Source organism: Hippopotamus amphibius, chromosome 10, assembly GCF_030028045.1.
Source record: "Hippopotamus amphibius kiboko isolate mHipAmp2 chromosome 10, mHipAmp2.hap2, whole genome shotgun sequence".
NCBI lineage: Eukaryota > Metazoa > Chordata > Mammalia > Artiodactyla > Hippopotamidae > Hippopotamus > Hippopotamus amphibius.
Window position 1 is genome coordinate 33,546,873 of NC_080195.1, and position 17,229 is coordinate 33,564,101.

General features: G+C 46.0%; 2 protein-coding genes across 11 annotated transcripts in view; one reads left to right on the top strand and one right to left on the bottom strand.

The window, feature by feature from the left end:
- Positions 1 to 7,224, bottom strand: part of RNF170 (ring finger protein 170) — a 34,415-nt gene extending 27,191 nt beyond the window's left edge. Inside the window, exons 1-2 of one of the 8 annotated variants that reach the window (XM_057696358.1) lie at positions 7,035 to 7,164; positions 6,265 to 6,411 (exon numbers count right to left, since the gene is read on the bottom strand). Coding sequence is in view for 3 of the 8 variants with exons in the window: in XM_057696361.1 (XP_057552344.1) it covers positions 6,720 to 6,763 (44 nt within the window). In the remaining 5 variants the exon portion in view is untranslated. Of the gene's footprint in view, positions 1 to 6,264; positions 6,412 to 6,719; positions 6,861 to 7,034 lie in introns of those variants that run through there. The other 7 variants (XM_057696361.1, XM_057696363.1, XM_057696357.1 and 4 more) reach the window with 7 other exon arrangements.
- Positions 7,225 to 7,350: 126 nt separating this feature from the next.
- HOOK3 (hook microtubule tethering protein 3) overlaps positions 7,351 to 17,229 on the top strand; it is an 88,072-nt gene continuing 78,193 nt past the window's right edge. Inside the window, exons 1-3 of one of the 3 annotated variants that reach the window (XM_057697952.1) lie at positions 7,351 to 7,587; positions 12,660 to 12,760; positions 14,085 to 14,170. In XM_057697952.1, the coding sequence (XP_057553935.1) occupies positions 12,731 to 12,760; positions 14,085 to 14,170 (116 nt within the window). In that variant the 5' untranslated portion in view covers positions 7,351 to 7,587; positions 12,660 to 12,730. Of the gene's footprint in view, positions 7,588 to 7,972; positions 8,143 to 12,659; positions 12,761 to 14,084; positions 14,171 to 17,229 lie in introns of those variants that run through there. The other 2 variants (XM_057697953.1, XM_057697951.1) reach the window with 2 other exon arrangements.

Here is a 17,229-nt window from a genome sequence, read left to right on the forward strand (position 1 = left end):
TCCAGGAAGATCCCACATGCGGTGAAGCAACTAAGCCTGCGCACCACAACTATTGAGCCTGCACTCTAGAGCCCATGAGCCACAACTATTGAGCCCATGTGCCACAACTACTGAAGCCCACACGCCTAGAGCCCGTGCCCTGCAACAAGAGAAGCCATGGCAGTGAGGAGCCAGCGCACCACAACGAAGAGGAGCCCCAGCTCAGTGCAACTAAAAGAAGCCCCACACACAGCAACAAAGACCCAACACAGCCAACACATAAATAAATAAATTTATATTGAAAAAAAAATCCTATAAGACACGTAAAGGGAAATGAAGGCAATAAATATTTAATTAAATATATATGACTGATCTTGAGCAGGAAAAATGGAGTTGGTGGAATCAGGCTTCCTGACTTCAAACTATACTACAAGGCCATAGTGATCAAGACAGTATGGTACTGGCACAAAAATAGAAAGGACGATCAATGGAATAGAATAGAGAACTCAGAAGTAAGCCCAAACACATATGGGCACCTTATCTTTGACAAAGGAGGCACGAGTATACAATGGAAAAAAGACAGCCTCTTCAATAAGTGGTGCTGGGAAAATTGGACAGCTACATGTAAAAGAATGAAATTAGAACACTTCCTAACACCATACACAAAAATAAACTCCAAATGGATTAAAGACCTACATGTAAGGCCAGACACTACAAAACTCCTAGAGGAACACATAGGCAGAACACTCTATGACATCCATCAAAGCAACATCCTTTTTGACCCACCTCCTAGAATCAGGGAAATAAAATCAAGAATAAACGAATGGGACCTCATGAAACTTAAAAGCTTTTGCACAGCAAAAGAAACCATAAACAAGACTAAAAGGCAACCCTCAGAATGGGAAAAAATAATTGCCTATGAAACAACGGACAAAGGATTAACCTCCAAAATATACAAGCAGCTCATGAAGCTTAATACCAAAAAAGCAAATAACCCAATCCACAAATGGGCAGAAGACCTAAATAGACATTTCTCCAAAAAAGACATACAGATGGCCAACAAACACATGAAAAGATGCTCAACATCACTAATCATCAGAGAAATGCAAGTCAAAGCCACAATGAGGTATCACCTCACACCAATCAGAATGGCCATCATCACAAAGTCTGGAAACAACAAATGTTGGAGAGGGTATGCAGAAAAGGGAACTCTCCTGCACTGTTGGTGGGACTGTAAGTTGGTACAGCCACTATGGAAAACAATTTGGAGGTTCCTTAAAAAACTACAAATAGAACTACCATATGATCCAGTAATCCCACTCCTGGGCATATACCCAAAGAAAACCATAATCCCAAAAGAAACTTGTACCATCATGTTTATTGCAGCACTATTTACAATAGCCAGGACATGGAAGCAACCTAAATGCCCATCAACAAATGAATGGATACAGAAGATGTGGCATATATATACAATGGAATATTACTCAGCTATAAAAAGGGATGAGATGGAGCTATATGTAATGAGGTGGATAGAACTACAATCTGTCATACAGAGTGAAGTAAGTCAGAAAGAGAAGGACAAATATTGTATGCTAACTCACATATACGGAATCTAAAAATGGTACTGATGAACTCAGTGACAAGAACAAGGATGCAGATACAGAGAATGGACTGGAGGACTCGAGGTATGGGAGGGGGCGGGGGGTGAAGGGGAAACTGAGACGAAGCGAGAGAGTAGCACAGACATATATATGCTACCAACTGTAAAATAGTCAGTGGGAAGTTGTTGTATAACAAAGGGAGTCCAACTCGAGGATGGAAGATGCCTTAGAGGACTGGGGCAGGGAGGGTGGGGGGGACTCGAAGGGGGGGAGTCAAGGAAGGGAGGGAATACGGGGATATGTGTATAAAAACAGATGATTGAACCTGGTGTACCCCCAAAAAAATAAAAAATATATATATATATGACTGTTCATCATTAAAATCCTGTATTTATGTAATGTCCTGCACGGAAAACAGTTTTATTCAATATCATCATTAATCAGGTGAGTTTCTGTTAAAAGGTAACTGAGTGTGAAAGTCTAAAGCCTTTGAAAAGAATCTGAACTGGCTGCTAGTATGAAAATTACCTCTCATGGAAGGAACTTTGGCAAACAAACAGATCAAAGTGGCTTTCATCAGCTTTACACACAGTAATGGCCCAATGTCTCAGGAAGTTTCTAATGACAGGTTTCAAGTATTCCTCATGAAAAGCACACACCAGGAACTCCGAGAAGGAGCTCTAACCTCAGTATTTTATTCAAAAGAACAGTCAAATGAACTGCCCACTGAAACTGAAGGAGCCTCAAATAATCTCAGGGTGGCCATGTAGTCAGTTTAGATTTTTATGTTATCAGGTTTCCTCTTTCCAAATTAAAGATGCTGCGGCTGTGTCAGAAGTCCTCAGGGCGGCAGGAACTCCTCGCATCTGCTCGGAGATAAGCTAAAATGTTACCCCCTGTCGAGATCCCCAGCCTCTAATTACTGAATCAAGCTGGGAGGACCTTTTCCTATGCTGTACATTTAGGGAGTTCACTACTTTGTACTATTTTTCTCTACTTTTCAAAAAACTTTTTAAAAGAATATATATACTCTTATATAACTGAATCTTTTCGCTGTACACCTGAAACACAATATTATAAATCAACTACAGATCAATAAAAAAGTAATCTAAATAATACATATATGCTACTGTATAAATACATACTTCTACCAATGACACCCTTAAGATACTGCTTCATTCACATTTCCAAGAGCTCAAGAGATCCAGGACCATGTAATGTTATTTGCCTCATATTACAGCGAAAGTTCCCAGTGTTGTTGAAATGAAGAGTTAGTTTTTATTTCCACAAATTCTAGAGTCACTGAAGGAAGTGTCTGGGCCCAGAGAGGGTAGGAAGGGAGCAGACTGCTGGTAAGTGTCAGAGAGGAACGGAAAGCTCAGCTGCATTGCTCTGCCACAAGGAAATCCCAGCCCCCACATGGACAGCTACTAATGCTGTCCGACCAACTTGTCCGGGGCTTCAATAGTTAACTTCCACCGGTAGTTTTTCTTATCATCAGAGTCAAAAAAAGAACTGTAGGAGATAGTGGCTCAAAAATAAGGTATTCTACCACCACCTGGAAAGAGGCCAGTCTAAGATTACAGAGGATAAACAATAAAAACAAATAAAATCTTCTAGTGAGGAGATGACATTATACCTCCCTCTTGAAAATGAATTCCAATGTCAACCTGAACTTCAGTCCTCCAGCCTTTGCTCGCCTGCAACAGAACAGTGCTGGTGGCATGGACCAAGGGCACAGGCTCTCAGCTCGAGCCCCAGCCCCGCTGCACGGCATGCAGACCCCGGAGTTTAGCTCCAATTCTGCTACCACAATTGGGACCCCACTCAATGTCTTGGGACCCCTTCATTTCCTGCAAAATGTGAAAGCTGAATTTGAGGATTTCTTAAGTTCCTTTCACCACTACATTTCTCTGATTCAAAGTTTTTTTGGAACAGAAAAAAAAAAAGGAAGAAAAGAAAAGAAAGGCAGGAAAGGTAAATACCAAAGGCTACAAGTGTGGAGCAGGCCTGGGAGAGCCAGAACTTTATCTTTCCCAGAATACAATTCTAGAGTCTGATTCTTTTCAAGGATGTATTGCTTCAACAATAAAAATAAAAGCCCTTGCCTGCTTCCTCCCTTAAGAGATGAAAATTAGGCTTAGGTGCTCAAAGATTTAAGACATCTGTCTCCAGTCCCATTCTTACCAAGTCCCCAAGACCCTAGTTTCCTGATGGTGCCCCCTGAAGACCTCAGTGAGGGGCACTGGGAGGCGCCCACACTGGCTGCCTCTTATTCCCCTGAGCAGGGCACAGAGGATTTTACACGCTGTGGGGGCCCTGCACTAAATACTGCTTGCTGGAAACATCAAAGCAAGGTTATCAGATTTATAAAACATGGTATCGAATCTATTTCACAGGGTCCTATCAAATAAAAACAAGTTGCTAGCACTCTGTTTTTAACTATTTGAGATTTACAGAAACAAGACACCATAGATCTTGGAAACTGTGTTGACAAATTGATAGAAAAATTGATCATTGATAGAAGCGGAGCTGATTTCTGGCACTGGCTTTGTTATTGCTTAGCTGGTAGGTCTTATTGACTAGCTTAATGTACTGAAGAAGCATAAGCTTTACCGTCAGACAGCTATATACTTGTGCAAAATCTGGGTCTCAGCTTTCTCATATGTAAAATACATAAAATTAACTTCAGGGCTTCCTAGGTGGCGCAGTGGTTAAGAATCCTCCCGCCAATGCAGGGGACACGGGTTCGAGCCCTGCTCCAGGAAGATCCCACAAGCCGCGGAGCAGCTAAGCCCGTGCGCCACAACTACTGGGCCTGCACTTTACAGCCCATGAGTCACAACTGTTGAGCCCGTGTGCTGCAACTACTGAAGCCCACGCACCTAGAGCCCGTGCTCTGCAACAAGAGAAGCCACGGCAATGAGGAGCCCGCGCACCACAATGAAGAGTAGCCCCCACTCACTGCAACTAAAAGAAAGCTTGCGCACAACAAAAAAGACACAACACAGCCAATAAAATAAATAAATAAACTTAATAAAAAAAATTAACGAACTATTTCGAACAGCCACTTTTTTTTGGTTAAAAAACAAACAAACAAACAAAACCCACCCTAGTTTTGTGGAGTTTATGACATAATAAAGCTAGAGCATTTAGCATATTGCTTGGCACCAAATACAGGCTCTCAATAAATGGAAACTATAATACTTTGGTTACTATTATCAGCAACACTCAAGGAATCTACAGAATCATGATAAAACGTAGCCAAACTTCCCCACAGCTACACTAAGTAGCATCTCAAGCTCTCTTTAATCTAAGCTCTAGGATAAACTTGGTACACTGCCACAAAGGACACCACTATGTTTACTTGAATCTGATAAACAGCTGTAGATGAGAACTAGCCTCCAACTGGAGTAAGGAGACAGCTAAGACACTCACCTCTCTTTGGTCTTTTCCAAAGTTTTCAGGAAACACAAAACAACACACACAAATAAGGGAAATACAGGAAATCCCACTACAGGAAATTCCATAACTTCAAAGGAGAAACTCATGTAAAAACATGATGGCCACATGGCTTCTGCAGACAATTACCCACTTTTGAGAAGCTTTCAATATCATTTCCTTCGTGGAGGGTAACTGGAGCCACAGAATGAAATCTCAAGAACAATGTACATCGTGCACAAATGCATTCTGGGTGAGCCATCAAACCTGTGAAGGGAGGCTGAAGTCAGCTTTGTCAAAGCCCCAAAAACCAGAGCAGCTGGCTGGAAGGTGCTCAGCCATTACAGGCCTTCCAGCAAGGCTCCACATCCAAAGACAGGTAGCATGGGGCGCCGGGCTGACTTGCTGACTTTACATGCCTAACAAGGGAAATGGTCACTTAAAGTGCCAGGGATCTTACAGAGATAACCTAGCTTGGAATGTGGAAACTCTGGTTTCACAAAGGCCCAGAGGCACCAACAGAGGAAACAAAGGCAGGTGAGGTACTTTATCACTTCTAAAGGTCTCTCTGCCCTTGGTGTAGGCAAGAATGCTTAAAAGACCACTGAGGGCTTCCCTGGTGGCACAGTGGTTAAGAATCTGTCTGCCAACGCAGGGGACACCGGTTCGATCCCTGGGCAGGGAAGATCCCACATGCCGAGGAGCAACTAAGCCCATCTGCCACAACTACGGAGTTTGCGCTCTAGAGTCCGCGAGCCACAACTACTGAAGCCCCTGTGTCTAAAGCCCACGCTCCGCAACAAGACAATCCACCGCAATGCGACACCTGCACACTGCAACAAAGAGTAGCCCCCACTCACCGCAACTAGAGAAAGCCCGTGTGCACCAACGAAGACCCGGTGCAGCCAAAAACAAAATAAACAAATAAAATAACAACTTTATAAGACTACTGAAAAGACCTCAGGTAAGATCTTCTACATTCACACAATAAAAATCTGTTAACTGGGCCTCTGAAAAGCATCATTAAAAACTCAGTGTTGCCTTAGCAGCTCTGAAAACTCAATGACAAAACCTAGTCTTAACAGGGAAAGGGGGCTCCAGAAACTGCAAACCACAGAAAGGTGTGTCCTGCGAAGTTAACGTTGCTGCACCCCAAGGAAAAGTTTGGCATCATCTGGTAAAGGTATGCACAACCTATAACGACAATTGTAGACTCCAAGGCATATATCCTAAAGAAACTTACACGTTGGCACCAGTCGCTAGGGATAAGACTCTTACAGCATTGTTCTTAGTTAGCTCCAAACTGGAATGGCAAAATGCCCATCGACAGGAGCACACGATTATACTGTTATCTTCGTACAGTGGAGTACTAGACAGCAGTGAAAATTACCTACGGATCCACACAAACTTACTATGAGTGCAAAGCCACAAAATAACACAATTATTATTATCAATTGCTATTTATTACAATTATTATTATTATTCCACTGATACAGGTTCAACAGCAAGCAACGTAAAACTGTGTTGTTCAAGCATGCATACGTAGGTGGTAAAGCTCTATGAAAAAGCAGGAAAGTGAGTATCATAAAAGTCAGCCAGCCTAGGGAGGGGCCGATGCTCGGAAAGGAACGCGAGGCGCAGCAGCAGCCCCTGGGGTGGCTGGCAGCGCTCCTCGTTTCCAGCTGCGTGTTTCCTTACCGACCATCCTCACTTTCCTGCACACGCTGGACCGCCTGCTTCATCCGCGACCCCGCAGAGGCTCCCCCTCGGGAACGCGGGCAGCTGGAGACCGGCGGCCTCGCCGCTGCGGGAGAAGGGCCAGGCCCCGGGGCCCGTCGCGGTCCCCCCCCCCGCCCGCCCGCCCCTCCCCCGGGCTGGCCGCGGGCGCCGCGCCCCTCCCCCCCCCCCCCGGCGCCCCGAGACCGCCACGTCGGCCGCAGCGCGCGGGCTCCCCGCGGAGAAGCCCCGCCGTCCCGCCCAGGCCGGGCCCCGCCGGCGCTCGGCCGCGCGTACCTCTGCACCGCGGAGGACAGCTCGCCGGCTCCCGGCGGCCGAGGGCGAGGACTGTTTCCGGGGCTGCCCGCCGCCCTCGCGGGCGACCACCCGCGGCCTGCGGCGGGCCGGGCGCGCGGGCGCGGCGCACGCGCACTGCCGCGCTTCCGTGAGGGCGCTCCGGGGCCACGCCGGCGGGGGGCGCGCGGGGGCGACACGCGGCGGGCGGCGGGCGCGGCCGTGCGCGGGGCCGGGCCGGGCTCTCGGCGGGCGCGGGGCCGCGGGCGGGGCGGGGGCGCGCGGCGGGCGGGGGCGCGCGGAGGCGCGCGGTCCCGACGGGCCGGGGGGGGGGGGGGGAGGAGGAGGAGGGGCGCCGGTGACGCTGCGGGAGCGGCCGCCAGCGCCGGACGGAGTCGGCGGCCGGGCGGAGCGCAGGCAGGCCGACCCTCGGACGCAGCCCCGGGCCGAGCCGCAGGCTTCCTGGCGCGGCGGAGCGGCCGCGCGCCCGGGCGGGAAGATGTTCAACGTGGAGGCGCTGGAGCGGGCGGAGCTGTGCGAGAGCCTGCTCACTTGGGTAGGTGGCGCCGCGGCGCGGAGGCCCCCTCCCCCAGGCCGCTGTCCCGGGACCCCCCCACCCCCACCCCGCGCCGGGGCGGCGGCGCCGTCACATCCGGGGCCCGGGGCGGGGGCCGGGGCGCCGGGGCGGGTGGCGGGAGGCCCGGCCGGGTCGGAGGGAAACGCGCGGGACCCGCGGGGCCGGGCGGAGGCCGAGGACGGGTGCGGGCGGCGCTGTCACCCGGCGGCTCCCCGCGCCGCCGCCGGGGGGGGGTGGTGGTGGGGCGACCGGGACCCCGGGCCGCCGCTGCCGCCTTTGTTACCACGCTCGCCGGGACGGCGCAGCCCTGCGGGGCGCGGGGGGAGGGGGGGCGCGGGGCGGACGCAGAGCCCCGCATCCGAGATGCGGGAGGAGAGAGCGCGCGGCGTGGAGGCGCCCGGGGAAGGTGCTCGAGACGAGAAGACCCCTGGAAGGCGCTTGGGCATCAGTAACGGGACTCGACGTTTGGGGGGCAGCCTTGTGGCATTCTAACTTTAAATTATTACATGCTTATGAAAATTCCCTCGCGTGCATGTAAGTACGTTCCGTTCTAATGCCAGCCATTCTAATGCCCCTCTACGGTTGGACATAAAACCCAGGCTTGTGTGTGTCCCTAAGTGTGGTGTCAGTTCCTGGGTTGTGCGTGAGTGTGTATCTGCAGAGCCACGGGGTAAACCTGGTGCTTCTTTTGGGAGCATCCGTTTTAGAATGAAACACTAATATGTTTATAGAGGTGACTACAGCACTGTATTAGCGTTCAAGGTAAAACACAGATGCCAGAGAGATTCTGTTTAGCGGTGCCTTGGGTGATAAGCTTAGATCCCCGGAGTATAGGCATCGCTGCCCTGTGTGGGGGCATTTGGGTGGAAGTGTTGGAGGGGCAGTGTCCTAGGCTGGTTGTAACAAATGTAGTGAAAATAGTCTGAGATTTTCGTAATGTCTTATATCACAACTCAAATTATGTTTTCTGAAACAGAGTATGTACAAGGGTAGAGCTTGATCTATTCAGTAACTTTTGTATTAGGGCATCCTCGGCATTTCAAATTGTTTGCAATAACGTATAGTTAACATACAGCTTACAGCTGTCATGGGTTCCAACTTAAGTGGGGAAATGGGTTTCATTGCTGTATTTTAGAGGAGAGAAAAAACAGATAAGCTGCATAGTGTGGCCAAACTTTGACTAGGCAGGGGAGAGATAAAGGAAAGAATCACCACATTCTTTGATACGGTGGAAGGAATGGATTTGGCAGAGGTTGTAAACAGAAAATTGAGGATCTGAAGATGTGAGTTTGTCCCTCTCTCAAAGCTGGAAAAAAAAGGCAAGAGCGCAAAGATGAGGAAATATATTGAATCTGAGGTAGGGCTGCATTGTTTAAAGTCTAGAAAGACAAGTCGCAGAGACAAAGAGGTGTGGTTGAAGGGCATCTGCCAGAAGACGGTGGTCAGTACAGCTACTTGGGTGAGAAATGCTACTAAAAAATATAGAGAAAGAATCACAGAGGGAAGCTGAAAGGGGTACTAACAGAGACACACCGTGGCAGTACCTACTTAACACCTGGTCAAATGCTAAGGAAATAGAGATAATCCAGGCTATCAGCTATAGAGGGCAGGGAATCTGGTTTTGTCGAGAAAAGTCTTTTTGAAATTTCACTAGAAGGTTCACCGAGGAAAATTTCTGCAGAAGAGAAGAGATTATCAATAACAAAACTGGAGGGCAGAGTCCAAACAAAGATACACAGTTCTAAGATTTGGAAACATTCTAAAACATTGTACGTTGAAATGTTTCAAAATAAAGTTGAGTTTAAATGCTGGGTTTGTTCTCTTTTAGTTGTTATAAACAGAATAAATGTTTATGTGGAAAATGTCTGCAGTAGCTGAAAATGTACATTTCCTCTAGTAGCTCCCCTCATAGCTGAAGGCCAGATGAATGCCAAACACATTTCCAAAACCAAAAGTAAGGGGAGAAATGTATACTATACATTCCTAAGAGAAGACCCCCATTTACAATAATTTGCTCCATTTTGCTTAAAGTTATAGCAACTTGGTTGTGCAGTTTCTTTGCACACAGCAGATGAGAAGGTAACTGCCACCACACTCGGCAAAATGCAGCTAACTGTCAGTGACAGAGAGAAGACCCAAGAGCTGCAGGTCCAGCCTGGGCGATTCAGTCTTTGAGCTTGGACAGCATTGTATACATACTTCAAGAGCTTCCGCGTTTCAGGTACTGACGATCAGAATTAAGATCCTGAATTTCAAATGAAAGTTTATTTTCGCTGCTCAGCATTTAGTTTGCGATTAGATGTAGTATATATTAGAAGTTCTTCCACCAGAAATGGTTAAAATAATCACTAAGGCACTTAAAGGGATGCCTGTTAACCAGCTATGCAGAGTTCATCTCATTGCCCCAAATGCTGGATAAACTGCTATTGTGGCAGAGAGGTTACTAGCCCAAGAACCAAGTGTTCCACATTTTTGTTGAAAGAGGAATGCTTAAGAGACAAAGTATCATCCTACCAAGGGAAAAGAGTTTAAGCTTAAATTCCAAATCAAAGTTTATGCAGCAAGCAAGTTCAGCAGGATGTGCCGGAAAGTTTCCACTCTACTTCTCTCCCCACCCTCTGAGTCAAAATGTACTCCAACCTGTTAGAAAAATCCACCCTACCTCTTACACCTATCAAGCCTAATTTCTTGAACGGTACCTGAAAAGATTGCTCTTCCCTAGGTTTAAGAGACTGAAAACCAGAAAGAATCTGGAATGCCACCAGTTAATGGCAGGAAGCTAAGTGGAGCAAGAATCGTCACCACACAGGCTCAGTACATTTCTTACGGGAAACCTAGCAATATTAACATATCCGTGTAATTTTCATATCTAGCAGCCTGTAAAATGGTGTGCTGGTGTTTACAGTTAGGGAGGGTGTCATTTTTGTGGTGGTATCTCCCCCGTTCCATTCTCTCTGCCCTTTCTCACTCCATTCTGCTTACAGTTTTTGTCCTCTAATGCAGGAATAAAGGAATCAGATGTACAAAAGCATGGTTATGTTCTTTTTTTAAAACTTTAACGTTCTTTCTTTTTTAACCGAAGGCCTGTGTGACATGGTAGTGAACACTATGGGTTCTGAAATTTGGCCACCTGGGTTCAAATCCTGACTTTGCTTCCTACTAACCGTGGGTAGCTAGACAAGAAACGTGGCCCATGTTCAGTTTAACACTAAGAAATGTTTCCTATGTGTTAGTGTAGATCAGCACAGTTGGAGGGCTCGTTAAAATGGTGATTGCTAGGCCCCAGGTCCAGAGTCTGTAATTCAGCAGGGCTGGGCTACAACCTGATAGTCTTCGTGTCTAACAGGTTTCCCCGGGGGTGCTATTAGTGGCCTGAGGCCCACACTTTTAGAACCACTGCTCCAGAGCAAGGTTTGTTATTTCCCTTAGCATTATTGACGTCCTGGGCTGGATCATTTTTGTTGTGGGCACTGCTCTGGGCATCGCAGGACGTTGAGCAGTAGCATCCCTGTTCTCTACCTACTAGCTGTCAGTGGTACTCAGTTACAACTAAAAATGTCTCATAGGAAGCAGGATTGCCCCTGATTGAAAACCACCTACTCTAGAGATAGTAATTCCAGGTGGTCTCATGCTTTACCCTTCTCATGCTTTTGTGGGGGAGGGGGAGGTAGAGCTTGGATGGTGTTAATAGAGCTTCTTGGAATTAAAAGAGAGGTTATGATCCTTCAGGCAGAGTTTCATGCCCTATTGTGGTTAGGTGCAATTATGTTTAAATTTTACTCTATTACTATGCTGAAACACCCTGTAGAGTTTAACTCAGTTTATGAGAACTGGTAGGTGATAGATTTTTTTTAAAATTAAAATACACATGCCATAAAGTTCTTTTAAAGCGCACAATTCAGTGCTTTGTACTGTGATCACAGATTGTGCAACCATCACCACACTCTGACTCCAAGAACATTTTGATCACCTCAAACGGAAACTCCGTAGAGAGAGTTTCTCTGGGATCTGCTTTACTTTTATCTCAAAGCGGAGGTGGACATCCTCTAGCCTTCACGAGCGACTGTTTACCTCAAGGGCCAATTCAGAGAAGATAATTGTTGGGAAGCCACCTTTAAAAGAATAAAAATGAAAGTAGTTTTAAGTCCCAAGAGAGAAACAGATCTAGCCTTACAAGTAAATTACTTGCATTATCGAATTACCTGTGTTATTGAGTTTTTCCTTCTGATTGGCCAGAGGCAATTTTCTGATCTTTCGTGCTTTACATTTGGTAGTTACTGCTTTGGATCAGAGGGTTCCAAATGCCAGATCACTGCCCTGCCACATAAGGTTATTTGATGAACTTCTTAAAAACAGACTCCCAGCTTTCTCCAACTTCCCAGATGATTCAGGTATACACCCAGGTCCAGAACTTCTGCTTAAGACTTTTACAAATACCTAGTGTGCATTTGTTTTCTCGTTCATACTTTAAGCAACACAGCCCTCCATAAGGTATTTTTCCCAATTTCTAGATTGAAAAACTGACATGAAAAGAGGTAAAGTGACATATCCAAGCTCACACAGGCAGTAGATTAGGAGCAAAGCTGGAGACGGAGTTCGCTTTTTATATGCAGAGCGTGTTCAGGGAGGGCTCTTCTGGGTCAGGTTGGTGATCAGGAGATGAGTGAGGTGTGGCCCTCACCACTGCTCTTTTTCGTTCTGAGCCTCCATGGAAGAGATGAATTCAGCAACTGTAAAATGAAAGCGGGTGCACGTTTCTTCCTAAATTACATTGTTATATTACCACATTGCCATTGAGGAGGCGACTGGAGAGAGTGTGGAGTAAAATTCAGTATCGTTTTCTACAGATGATGTTTATTTGGTCCATTTATTCATTTACTAATGATTTATTGAGCTTCTCTGCCATGTATAAGGTGAGTGTCAGGGGGTGGCCTGCAAGGGCCCTCTTTTCATCACTTCTCCCAAATAGACACCGAAGTAGAAACCACTGGCTACACGATCTTTAAGGCCGTTTCCTTAGTTCCTGCTACCATAACCATCTCTTCCCACAGGACTGTCGAAAGTATGAAGAAGCTGCTGACTGCACTTGTGAGCAGTTCTTTTTAAAGATTTGATAGATGACATGGCACAGAGAAGTGGATGCTCACCAAATGTTAGTAAATTGCTATAAAATTTGTTCAGGGCAGTTTGGCAATATTTTTCAAAAACCTTAAAATGTTCATACACTTTGAGCTGCCACATTTACTTCCAGAAATAAAACCCCCGTAAGTGAACGTGTCTTTAAGGCAGATGGTCCCCTGAGCACTGTTGGTGTTTCCATTGTCATTACCTAGTTTGACCCCATTTGTGTTAACTTGCAAACCTATTAACATAGGTCCCCCTGCCTGTTCCCCACAAGCCTTTCTTCCTACTGCAGCCACTGTGGTCCTTACGTGATACGGAGCTCACAGCCTCACTCTCCTGCTGAGACTCCTTTGCCCACTCCCCTTGCTCTGAGGATAAAGTCCTAACGTGACCTGTGAGGTTTTGCACAATGATGCTTCCCTTCTTTAACCCTGTCTTTCCCCGTTCGACTCTCTTCCCTGTTTTATCTTTTCCTCTGATTCACCTGCTCTTCCATCTTACTAACCTTTAAACTGCAGAGCAGGGCTTGCGTCTGTCTATTCTCAGTGAGTTATTTTCCTCCTAAGTCCTGGTTGCACTACTGAGTAGAATCGTTGTTGGCACAGCTGTCTTCTCTTGCTCAGAAATAATTTCTACTAATTCTCAGCCACACCATGTTAGTTCTAATTCATAAGACATTTATAATCAAAATGAGTTGAATATCTAACCTAATTGTAAGTGTGATTTCTACATATGTGTAAACATATTTTGGTTCTGAGTAAAGGAAATCTCAGCCTGACCAGGCATAAAGAAGAAATGTTTCTCACATAATAGGAGGCTTCAAGGGTTTTTTAGTTCAGTGGCTCAGTTTTGGCCTCAAGGACCCTGTTCTTCCTCTTCCTCTTCTCTGCCGTCCACTGCATCGGCCGCATCCTGACAGTCACAAGATGACTGCTCGTGGCAGTTGAGGCAACCAGCATGCTTATTCACACCAATGGGAACTTGGCTTTTCTTTCCCAGAAGCCCAAGTAAGCCTCTCTTTGCATCCATTTGGTCCAAATTATCTTTGCCTGTGCACCTGTGAGCCAGTCACTGGCGGGGGGGTGAAGGTACCATGACTGTCTTAGATTCATCCTATCTGTGAGGAGGATGAACATGGGGAAGCTGCCCAGTGTTCACAACAGTTTCTCTTTTACCAAAAGGAAAAAATTGCAATAACAGCCTGCAGGAAATCTCCCGTAAGGGAAAATATTTCTCAGTGGTCTGATTTTTACAATTTATTCAATTCCCAAGATGAGGTAGAAGAAGTCTCAGAATTCTTCTATATGGTTAACCATGGAAACTTTTTTTCCCTTTTTTTTTTCTTTTTCCAGATCCAGACGTTTAACGTGGATGCACCATGCCAGACCGTGGAAGATTTAACGAATGGGGTTGTGATGGCCCAGGTTCTTCAAAAGATGTAAGAATAAATTGCTTTATCTTTTTGTATGTGTATACATGGATAGTTATTAGATTGAAAACGTGGGCGAAAAAAATAAAGTGCTCACATGAAACACGTGTCGCATAGAGACTGAGGATGAGCAGCACAGGTGGTTTTGGTGGCCTTGGCTTGTTTAGGTACAGATGGACCGGCTGCAAGGGTAGTCAGGGCTATAACTGTTGCAGTACTCCAGCGGTCTCAGCAGAATTCTTTCTTCTTGTGTTTTTTCAGCATAGGCTTGGCAGACATTTTCATGTTAGCGTCCCAATTTTGCCATTATAGAAGGATCTAAGAGACTCACTCTCTCTTTAGGACTGCCCAGATGTTGTCTTACCAGCAAGGCCTTCCCTGACCATCCTCCAAAATAAGCGACAGCCAGGCCTCTGTGCTCTGTGTCCCTTGTAACCTTCTCTGTGCCTCTCAGAAGTAGGTAACACCATGTCATACACCATGTATGTTGCTTGTTTGTTACCTGCTGCTTTCTCCCCACACCTGTCCGCAGACATACACACACACACACACACACACACACACACACACACACACACACACACACACACACACACACACACACACTAAGCTCCCCATAGAGGCAGGGGATTTGTTTTGTTCACTGTTGTATCCTAGCACCTAGGACAGTACCTGGTTTGGGGGTGAGCCATTTGAAAGTGCCCTTCTTTATGGGTCCAAAATGGTCAAATATCAGCATTTCTGTTGGTTCAGCCTGCATCTTGGGTACTCTGTTCACTGACCGACCAAAGGGATGAAATATTCACGTGGAATATATAAAACATACCCAGTTCTTTCCTTCCAAGTACTTCGAAAACATAGTAGTTGTAAAATTGACATTTTATGGCTATTTTCAACTTTTGACTTAGGAATTTTTCAAATAAAGGATTACCTGTGAGTTTAAGAGGTCATTAGGTTTGATGTGATTTGGGGGATACTTTTGTCTTTTGAAGCCCTGAGCCCTTGTCAGCCTGAGACACAAAAAAATTTGCGTGTGACTTGCTGAGGTTTCAGGAAGCTCGGTTCAGAATCCATATCATTGCTGTAGATTCTTGCTGTTGCTTCCCTTACAGTGAGCTGTGTAGAGCTGCCCCTCTGAGAAGCATTTCAAATGCCTGCATTTCAGAGAATCTCTCCACCTTCACGTTGGGGTTGATGCTTGAAAACTATAGCTTGCAGTACTTCTGCACCTTGCATGACATGTCTCTGCAGATGTACAGGCACGCGGGCTTTCCTGGTAGCGCTCCAGAAGGCTCGCTTGAAACTGACCAGCCGTGGTTCTCACATTGAGAAGAGTGGTCTTATGATTTTCGTGGTCACCTTTGAGTGGTGCTCTGATAACGTTTAGCTTTTGAATGGTCTAAAGCAGCAGTCTGCAGCCTTTACGGCACCAGGGACCGGTTCCACGGAAGCCAGTTTTTCCACGGATGGCGGGGGGGATATTTCAGGCGGTAGTGTGAGCAGTGGGGGGCGGCGGATGAAGTTCGCTTGCTTGCCGACCGCTCCCCTCCTGCTGTGTGGCCCCGTCCCTAACAGGCCGCGGACCAGTACTGATCCACAGCCTGGGGGTTGGGGACCCCTCGTCTAGAGACTTTCGGCGAAGTTCTTAAATAAAAATTATTTGTGGGCAAGTGGGCCTAGCTACGTGAGCTTTCCAGGTATGTGTCTTTAAGTGAATTTTTTGCTTAATTTCGTTTGGGTAGGATTTCTATCAGTTGTAGAAACCAGAAGAAAGACTGTATGTGTATATCATTTTACCCAATCAAGATCATAACATGCACTGTGTTCTCAGAGTGGTTATTCTAATGTATCAAAGTCTTGTGGGTGTATTTCTCATCAATACTTAGTTGTTTACATTTTTTCCTAAAATACATTCCTTTATTCTTTTTGTTGTGGTATAATGTAGACCAAAAGCATACTAAAAAAAAAGTGATGAATTTGTGTGTGGTGTGTATATATTGTATGTATATGCACGCGTGTATACACTCATCCCTGCAACCGCCACCCGGACTGAACTGTATAACATTTTGAGCCCCCAGATGGTTCCCCTCATGCCCCTCCGTAATCAATACCCCCTCGCCTCAAAGATAGACGTGGTTCTGATTGCTACACCGTCATTCTTATAAGTGGAATCATACAGTTTATACCCTTTTGTGTCTGACTTCTTTCACTCAACATAACGTCTGTGTGATTCATTCATGTTGTTTTATATCATCCGTTTTAAAGATTGTGTAATACAGCTTCACAGACGCTTCCTCCGTTGTCAGTTTGATGTGTATTGAACGGTTCCTCTGCGCCCAGCACTGGTGATGCAAGGGTGAGCCACAGTCTAGAGGGTAATTGTGTTCAGAGTTTATAACCTGGGGAAAAACGGATTTTAAATAACCACGGAAACAAAACTGCTAGTGTAACAGGCACTTCAGAGAAATTGTGAACGTTTCTAAGTTAGCGGTTGACTCTGCAGAGCTAGCATTCAAAAGAGTCCCAACCGGAGATATCGGTTTGGGTGTCTCTTAATTGAAGCTGTGAGTGTGGATTAAATCACTCAGGGAAGAACAGGGTAAGAAGAAAACATGTAGCCGGAGCCTTTAGCTGTTGGTTAGAACATCTACCAGCAGAGGGACCGGAGAGGCGCAGGGAAGGCCAGCGGAGCGCGGGCGCCCAGAGAAATGGCAAATCTCTTCATTTTGCCTGAGCTGATAACCGAAAAACTGTATCGTTTGGTAGTTTTAGTAGAAATTTCATCAAATGTTAATAGATCTCAGTATGCTTATTGTTAGTGTAATTTATTTTTCTCTCTCAAGTCCTTTTCTGCTTATCTGCTTTCCTGCTTCCAACATTTTCTTGCTGCCTCTGTCTTTCTGTTCATCCATGTAGGTTCATGTCTCCCTGTTGGTTGGTTGTTTGTTTTTAACTAATAGACTTTGTTTTTTAGAGCAGTTTTAGTTTCACAGCAAAATTGAGTGGAAAAAAGTTTCAGTACGAGATGAAAACGTTCTGGAGGTGGGTAGTGGTGATGGTTGCACGAC